The sequence below is a fragment of the Jatropha curcas genome, chromosome 8, assembly GCF_041381405.1.
Source record: "Jatropha curcas cultivar XTBG-Jc1 chromosome 8, XTBG_Jcur_1.0, whole genome shotgun sequence".
In the NCBI taxonomy this organism is placed as follows: Eukaryota; Viridiplantae; Streptophyta; class Magnoliopsida; order Malpighiales; family Euphorbiaceae; genus Jatropha; species Jatropha curcas.
Genome location: NC_143158.1, coordinates 24,793,339 through 24,802,874, shown reverse-complemented (window position 1 = coordinate 24,802,874; position 9,536 = coordinate 24,793,339). Strand labels below are relative to the sequence as shown.

Here is a 9,536-nt window from a genome sequence, read left to right as displayed (position 1 = left end):
TTTCATCTGGCATCATTCCCAGAATTTTCATTTTGAGTAAAGTTCTCTGTGTAAAAGAAACTTACTAATTAGAAAGTTTCTCTATATAAAGAGAACTGAAGGATTAGTATTATTATTATTTTAAGAAAACTTTGTTCCACATGGAGCCATAGTTGAAGACTGAAAACTAATTTTCAAAAATTAAGGGATGAAATTAAAAAAATATTATTTTAAGAGGTAAAATTAAAAAACTTTCACCATTTTCAAGGTAAATTTTAAAAACTTATTTGGGCTAAGGGGTCGTTCTGACCCCTCCCTCCCTCTACTTGAGTTGATAGTAGAATGGTTGGTTGATACTTTGGGAGGTGGAGTTTTGTTTGATGACACAAGTAGTTTGTTAATTTGACTTTTTTTCCCTTCTCATAAAGAATATTTTTAAATCAATTCATGTTAGCAACACTCACACTTGATTTTCTTTCAAGTGATCCCAAAAATTTATTCTATTACTTCAACCTAACATTCATAATTATTTCTTAAATAAATTCAAAGTGTTCCATCACTTCAATACATCTAATGTAATCTAATAGTCTTAGTTTAATTTGAAATTCCTAATATATCCTTTTAGTTAGATTTTTTATGCATTTTAATTGGAGAATACATATCCATATATTCTTTTGAATATCCTTTTAGTTATATTTCTATGCGTTTTAATTAGCGAAAATATATTCCATTTATCCTTTTGAATTTCTTAGTTAGATTTTTTTTTTTTTTACATTTTAATTGGAGAAAATATGTATATTTGAAATTACGGTACTATATAACTAAAATTAAAATTTAATGTATTAAGAGAAGAAAGTTGAATTTAGGATACAATTAAAACTATTTATTTGGGATTTTTAAAAATAAACCCAATGAATTATCTCTATTTTTTTCTCAACGAATTGTTAAAAATACCTTAATTTTTTAATAAAAAATTATTTTTTCATTTGTTTGATCCATAAGTGGATCTGTCTGGTATAGAAAAATCAATTCTAAAATTAATAATGTGCTAGTCTAAAAATCAATTTTATTTCAATATTTTTTCTACTATCACGAGCAATGAATTTTATTCTACGTATAATCAAATCCATAAATAAATTATTTTATTTTAATATCACATGATAATAAGTGGCCGGTTTATCACTCATATGTTGATGGAAATGAAGGAATATCAAGTGATCCATTGCATTTATTTATTGGTCTAATAATTATAAAATCAAGAGCTACAATTAAAGTTTCAAAAGAGATGTGTAGCATCAAGTTTGGCATTTTGATTAAGTTATTGTTGGATTCGATTCTAAGTCCTAAATTTTTTATTTAGGGCTTCATTTACTTATGTATGGAATTGTTTGGTTTTATTAATTAATTGTCTTTGGTGTTGTTTGAGCCAAACTGTAATATTTAAGCACAAACTTATACTAATTTATTTATATATTAATTTTCCTTATTTCTTACTAAATTTAGGTTTTTTAAATTAATGTTATTATAGTTCTTTTCTTTCTTGGATTTGATTTTACCTTGTAATCATCCTTTTATCTCAAGAAGAGGTTCATAATGATGTACCGTTTTATCAAATTTTTTCAGTTAACATTATCAAGGTAAATTTGGATTTATGGGGAGACCAGGGTGTAGATGTTTAACGTTATAGACGTATTTTCTTTGTGAACAAAGCAGATTTTGATTATTGAATTAAACGTGTAAGGTTTTTATACTTTTAATTTCTAAAATTATTTATAAAATAAAAGCACTATATAATTTTATTTTATCCAAATAATTAATATAAAGGGTCCATCAAACTACTTAGTTCAATGAATCACTAATAGACCTCATTTTAAGTTATGAATTCTGAGTACACAGTCCACATAATAATAGCAACTAATAAATCAAAATTATGCTTCCAAAAACCCATCAAACTCTTTTTCCTTTCCCCATTATTTAGAGAGGGAAGTAGGCAAGAAAACGATCAATCATAGAATAACATTCCTTTGGTTTGTACTCTGGTGCAACATGACCTCCTCCCTGCCCAAATCACAGTAAACATCTATTGTCAAATTTGCACTTCCAATAATATTCATAGATACATATAGGGTTGAACGGAATTCGTAAAACCAACCAAATCGAAAAAACTCATAAGTTCAGTACAATTCAATTTGATTTTTAATAAAATTTGAACTGATTTCAGTTATAATAGAAAAAATCAATTGTTTTATGGCGTTTAATTTTCATTATATAAAATTAAAAACCTAAATTCGAAGACTAAACTAATTTAACCCAAAAGTTAATTTTAAATCTAAAAAACCAAACCAAATTCCAGATAGTTGTACAACAATCTGGTTTGCTGTGATTTTCCGCATAAAAAAATTTAATTTATTCAGTTTGTTCTAGTTTAAATCAAACTGCTCGAATACTTATTCTTCCTCTAGATCCATAATAATAAAAAAGGAAACCTTGTTTTCTACTATCTGAGAGATTTTTTTTTTTTTCTCACCTTCACAGTAGCGAATATTAAAGTATAGTCACCATTTAAGTATTTCTCTGTGTAACTGCACCATAAGAAAAGAGTTATTTAGATTTTACTCATATAATTTCCAAGCTAAAGTGAAATAATATAAAACAAAATGATATAAAAAGAAACCTACCCAGCAACTTGGCCATCCACAAACCAAGGCCTCCAGTATTCATTTGTAGTTAAGTTCAGTAAATGAATCCAGTTTTGGGTGCCAATGTGGGTTACTGACATGTCATGATCTCCGCTGCACAAATTTTGAAATGAGATTAGTGAGATTATTTATCGTTATTCTCTAAATATTATTAAAATTAAGGATTAAGATCTTATTAGAAGACATTAATTACCTATATATAAGAGCTCGGAGGCTTTGTTTGCTGAGGTTTCTATGATAATCAACAGTACTTAACACATCCTTTGTATATGCTAAGGTTGCATTGCATCTTTTCCAAACATTCGTTGTGTTCTGTTTACCATTATACATGGCAATTAAACGAGTTAGGAATTTTATATATTCTATTTATAAATAAATTACAACTTTGATTGAAAAATTCTAAGGAGAGAAGTTGTCGCAAAATCTTCTGTCTCTTGATATCAGTGAAGATTAAATAAGTCGAGTCGAATTAATTTATAGTCTGTTTAAAATAATTTACATACCAAAATTCAATTCAATTATTAAATAATTTAAATTCTTTGGATGATTTTTTTTTTTTCCAAATATATACCTCTCGAACTTGAAGAGCATCTCGAACTGCCTTGTCATTAGCCCAAACACCAGAAAGCACATAGTTATACTCCTGAAAAAGAAAAAGAAAGGAAAAGAAAAACCAGTGCTTATTACTGAAAAAAAAAAAAAAGGTAAATTAACCATTACGCCAAGCTTAATTATTTCTTTAAACAAAAAGGAAAAAGAAAAGAAAGAATTACCCGACACCAATATGCACTATTAAGTGATGGAATGGAAGTATTTTCATGGTCCTGGTAAAGTGATCGTCTTCCTTCAATTTGTCTCAGACCTTGTGTCGGCTTTGGACTTGCAGTTTGGCAAATAGGTTCCAGAACTTGCATCAGATTGATTTGAAGAATCAACTAAAAATAAATAAAATATATGTTACTATATACTTAAATAATTAATATTATGTGCATGACCGGTTCCCAATCCGTGTGTGCGTCTCTATATAACCAATTGAAAAAAATATATATATTATACATAGATAGAGATATATTTATCTAACCTCATCAATGGCGTTGATGTCTGAAACACATGCTGTATTGCTTGCATTTATATTTACATAATCTCCGGCGCAGTCTTCTTTGGTAGTCTGATAAAACGACAATGCATTCTCAAGTTTTTTAACTTTACAAATTTTAAAATTGTGTCGTTGGTCAATAGTTTATTAAATTTACAAAATTAAAGAGTTCAATTAAATTCAACCAAAGTATAAGGACTAAATTGACAAAGTGGGATAATAAGTTATAATTGCAATTTAAAAAAAAAAAAAAGAGTAATTGAGTGACCTCATAGAGTTCATCTGATATGAGTGTCAATCTATGAACAAATGGTACTCTTGAATTATCATCAATGAATGAATCTGTCTTTGGGTTCCCAAGCACATATCCCTGATAAAAAAAAAAAAAATAATAAATCATGCTTATAATTAAATTACATGATCAATGCTCTAATCATGATTAAGTTATTTGATGACAAGAAAATTTACTTTAAGATTCATTGTAGGAGATGTTCCATCTTCATTACCTAATAGAAAAAAAAAAAAAAAAAAAAAAAAAGAGATTAATAAAACTAGCTCTTATATAGAAAAAAAAAAAAGAAATTGGTAATTACCATCAAGTATATGTTGAACAATCATTGGAAGGGGAATGCCTGAGTAGGAATCTCCACCAATGAATAGTTGATTTGTCAAGTACTGAGGATGGTCAAGTAACCACTGCAAAACAACCATCAATCTAATTAATTATTTTCCAATAAATAAGATTAGAGATAGAACCTCATTCCCAAGCCCAATAATCTTTTGGGCTGGGCTAAATGAGTTTTGGACCTATAAAGGCCTCTAAATATGGCACTGCAAATGCCTTTAATTATTATTATTTGTTGAAAATAAAATTGTATCATACAAATAGTATTTAATTATTATCAAATACTCCTACCTTTTTTAAAAACTCATAGGTCTGAGCTGCAGACTTAATGTCATCAACATAGTAATTTTCCTGGGTAGTTGAGTAGGAGAATCCAGTCCCAATTGGTGCATCTACATATATTATGTTTATACCCTAAAAATAATAATTATTGGCATTTAATTAAGTTAGTTATATTTAATTAAAAAAAATTAGATGAGAGAATGGGGAAAAGCTGTATGTACCTGTGTCCATGCAAAGGGATTCAAGTGTAAAGAGGGCAAGCTTCCATTATAATTTGAATAATCAAAAGCTACCGGACCTGCAAAAGACAGAGAAGGTAGATAATACAAATATTTTTTTTAGCTACTTATTCACAAAAAATCTAATGCTTTTTAAAAAAATTTAAAAAATTTCCTGCATTTTTTTAAAATTTAGCTACTAATCATTGTTTAAATTTTGTAACTATCAATTAATAATATACTAATAAATTAAATAATTACCACTTTCATAGAAAAATGCAGAGAGAACAGAGCAACCAGGGCCACCAGTGAGCCAAAGCATCAGAGGGTCTAAAGTAGGACTCCTTTGAGACTCCACAAAATAGTAGAATAGCTGTGACTCATTGGATGCTCCAACTCCAATATATCTACACATAATATTTTTTTGAAAAAAAATTGGTTACACTACTATTTATATTTAACTTTATTTAAAAAGATAACGATGTTCAAGCAAAATATAAAGGATGTTCAAATGGTTGGTTGGATTACAAATGATTTTTTAAAAATTCAAATAGATATGACTGGGGCTAATTTATTATAAAACGTTATTTTAATCTTTAAAAACTAATTCATGCGTTATGTTACCGAAAACTATAAAAAACAATATTTAGCGTTTTAATTGATTAAAATGTTAAAAATTATTTAAAAGTTAGTTGCTGAACTCAGCCAAAACGTGTGTTTATGTATTTTAGTGTAAGCAAGTGTAATTGTATAAAAAAAAAAAAAAAAAAAAAGCTGTAATAAGAAGTGGGAACTCACCCAGTTTCAAGATAAAATGGAAGGTCACCATCAAAGCCAGGCAGATTAGTCACAACTGTCTTTGAAGAAGCAATATATGAAATAGCCAAAACAATAAATATTTGCAAACAAATTACACTTAAAAACCCATTTCTTGAATTTTCCAAACTGTTCTTCTTTGCTCTTTCTGCTGCCATAGTTATGACTTATGAGATGTTGTGCAGAAAGAGAAAAGCAACTGTGATAAACTATATATACAAATATTACTACTACTTTAGAAGGTTAGCTGCAGCTAGCAATATATACCAAAAAGTACATTAGCGGACAAAAACAAAACAAGAAACCAAAGTGAAAGTTAGGTATAGAAAGTAATTTGATGAAACTAATTAATCTTCCAATCCAACTTTCTTTCCTGTATTTCTAATGTTGGACAAGATAAATTTCACTTCTTTAATTTCTTTTTCTTTGTTAAGCATTTGAAATGTTACACCTCCTAAGATTTGGATCACTTGCACCTAAATTTGAAAATTAAAGATTAGTTATCAATACTATTAACTTAGGCTCTGTTCAACAAGACGTTTGTAGCAGTGTTTAGTATTTTGATTGGGTTAAAATACTGTTCTAATTAATTATTGTATTCGGTAATGTTACATATATCGTAATATTTAGAGTTTGAGACATCATTAAACATTATCCTCTTTAGCGTTTTATAAATTTTTTATTAAATCTATATCCATCACTTGTCTTTGTGTTGTTCTTTATGACCATATTCTTTCTGTCTTTTTATATTAAACAACTAATCAACCACTTATTCTTACCGAACACTTTTATTTTAAACCTCTATATAAATAACTAACCACTAACGGTTAATATCTAACAACTAGTAAAACAGCTGACATCTATTAGAACTGTTGAAATTACCGAACAGGGCCTTAGTGGTCAAGTGTTTGTTTTGTATATAATATAATAAATTAGACAGTTATATTTCTTTTAAATATTTCGAATATTAAGATTAAACTAGTTAAAATTATATTTTATTATTTTGCAAATATGATAATTTTTATATTGTATATTCTGACAACAATTATTATTCAATTACAACTACCGATTCCCTATTTTAATTATTTAGCACATGATTTGCATGTTTTATTTGATTTCACCAGAACATCAACAATTCAGCACATTGGAATTAAGTATACAAAATATTTTACAAAATAAAGACTTACAGACAAGGCATTTGACCAGTGCTTGCTTTTCATCCAATCTTTGGTTTCTATGCTTACATATACCATGGACCTGTCCGTGCCATATAGCTTAACCAATCTTAACCCAGAAATGCAGCCAACTGTATTTTTGTACCCAATCCTATTAGCAATACTTTTTTTTTTTTTTTTTTGACTGGTAGTGAAAATAAACAAATCAAATTCTTCTAAAAAAATAAACAAATCAAATTACAATGCTAATAACATTAATGGTAAATTATTATTATCTTTGTTCTATAATATTTGTCACATTTGAGAAAATAGTTTATTCCAATATATTTGTCACATTGGTGGTTTTAAAGAGTAATAAATTCCTTTTTTTCACGTTTGCCTGTATGACCAATAATTATTACTTCAATTTAATATTTTTTTAAAGAATTAGTATTAAATTAAGTATAATATAGTCAATTTACTCAATAATTTATTGTAATTTAGACAAATTTAATGGTTTTCTTAAAAAACGTGAAATTTCAAATATGACAAGTATTATGGAACAGAGGTAGTAATGAATTAATCAGTTATTCTTTCATGTCTATTCAACAAATATTAGGTGTTTCAGTAGTTGTTAAATTGTTGTAGTAGCTGTTATCTGTTTATATAGTGATTTAAATTAAACGCGTTCAGTAAAAATAACAGTTTAACTTAAAATGACAAAAAAATGACATTAGCTGAATTCGAAGGAAAAAACCACAGGTGTGATTGTCAAAAAAATGTAATTAAAAGCAAAACACTATAACTTAGATTATTTAATGTTTCATAAAAAGCTCCCCAACCTTTAAAAGTTATTATAAAAACTATGCCACCGGCGCAAAAGCTATCGCTGAATAAAACCTTTAAAAATACATTATTTAGTTTTTCCAAACTAAAAATTAAGTTATTTAGTCCCTTAGTCTAAATTAAAGCAATCCGGCTATCAATTAAAAAAAAAAAAAAAAAAAAAATCAAAGATGCCTTCATGCATTAACAAAATATTTAATTCTCCCATGCCCATCTCAAAATTAAATCTCTGGAAAATAATAACTTTAATACTGTCCCTCCATGACTTTATATTATCCCTCCAGCATTCGGACACTGGTACGACGACATTAGTGTAACTGTTATCAACATATATAGTTAGTTATAATAAATTTTATGAATTCGGGAAATAGCACAAGTACATGATACAGTACTAAAACTCACAGTTATTAGAATTAAAAATTTTAATAAAATTTATGCGTAAAAGATTTTCGATCTTATCAACATAAGAATTATGGTTTAATACACTATCATATAATCACTAATTTCGATAAGATTTTGAAACGTATATACTGATAGTAGGTTTAAGTCAGAAGACACTTTCTAATGGCAGGGTGTTATCTCATATTAGTTTAGGTTAAGGTCTTTATTCGAAATATAGAATTACTTCTTGAAAGTTATGGGGAGATAAAAGTTAGAATTACTTCTTGAAACTACTACTCATGTGTTAATTTTCATATAATTATATGTTTCCCTAATGAAATATATTTTTCAAGGATTTTTTACGATAACTTGAAGTTTGGGGAGACTTGATTTTACAAAATAATATATATACTTGTTAAAATTTTGTAATACTTCTTAATAGTTTGTAAAAAGTGTGATTATTTTTTGTAAATTGCTAGATCACAAAATAATAACTCCAGTAATCAATATTTCTGTAATAATTTTTTTATAATTTGTTTAAAGTGATTTTTTTTTATTAAATTGTTGGATTACAAAATAATAGTTATGGTTGCTAGTATTCTGTAATAATTTTTAATATTTCGTAAAAAGTGATTATTATTTTTTTAAATATTGTGGTTTAGAAAATAATAGTTTTGATTGTTAATGTTTTATAATACCTTGGAATATTTTGTTAAATTTTTTTTGTTTTTGTAAAAGTTGATGGTTTATAAAGGGTCTGTTTGGTTTAGCTGTTTACTGATAACTGATAGTTGGTAGTTAGCGTGTCAGACTCTGGCTCCAACTATGAGAGGAATTGTCTGCTTCGGATCAAGTCAATTCCACTTTATCCTGTATTGAGGAGATCCACACGATTTTATTCCGTAAGTAAAATTGGAAACTTCCCAGAAAGTCACACATTCTAGGATTTCCCTTAAACAACCACACTTAACCTTAGAGTTCTCCTGACTCTCTAAACCATAATAATTAGTTTTTCACATTTCAATGTATGGTTCGATTCACTTACGTGTTTCAGTATGCTGCCACAGTTGTACTTGATAGGATTTGTAAAATTCTTTTTCCGGGTAAATAACAATTCAACAAATAATAAAAATTTTGGGTTTTGATTTGGAAAATCAAGTTTAGGAGAGAGAATAAATTTTGGTTTTTTATTTTGAAGAATCAAGTTTGACGAAAGAGAATCAATTCGCTGGTCGGAGGGACTAGAGGCGTATCTGAGATTGCAGTGAAGAGACACATTGACGGTGTGAATTCGGTGGAGAACTAGCCAGAGCAGCCACGACTTGCTCAACTCACCCACTGACTCAATCGTGAACTTAACGGGACTCAATTTCAAGTTTGGTTGATGGAAGCTCCTCTCTCTTCTACATTTACACTCTCACTCTTTGAAAACAAACAAAA

The 9,536-nt window shown here is 27.9% G+C and overlaps 1 protein-coding gene across 2 annotated transcripts; it reads right to left on the bottom strand.

Moving 5' to 3' along the window:
* Nucleotides 1–1,745: 1,745 nt before the first annotated feature.
* LOC105636446 (serine carboxypeptidase-like 18) lies at nucleotides 1,746–5,910 on the bottom strand. Of its 2 annotated transcripts, XM_012219719.4 has the most exons (14): nucleotides 5,698–5,910; nucleotides 5,161–5,306; nucleotides 4,903–4,979; nucleotides 4,691–4,813; nucleotides 4,368–4,470; nucleotides 4,243–4,280; nucleotides 4,043–4,144; nucleotides 3,760–3,846; nucleotides 3,452–3,613; nucleotides 3,250–3,321; nucleotides 2,872–2,990; nucleotides 2,658–2,771; nucleotides 2,507–2,561; nucleotides 1,746–2,037 (listed from the first exon to the last, which is right to left on the bottom strand). In XM_012219719.4, the coding sequence occupies exons 1-14, from the start codon at nucleotides 5,871–5,873 to the stop codon at nucleotides 1,954–1,956; spliced, it is 1,458 nt and encodes a 485-aa protein (XP_012075109.1). In that variant the 5' UTR covers nucleotides 5,874–5,910; the 3' UTR covers nucleotides 1,746–1,953. The 2 variants fall into 2 exon arrangements, with proteins under 2 accessions (XP_012075109.1, XP_089580717.1); XM_089724591.1 differs by lacking the exon at nucleotides 5,161–5,306 and having other exon boundaries at nucleotides 5,698–5,861.
* Nucleotides 5,911–9,536: the final 3,626 nt, after the last annotated feature.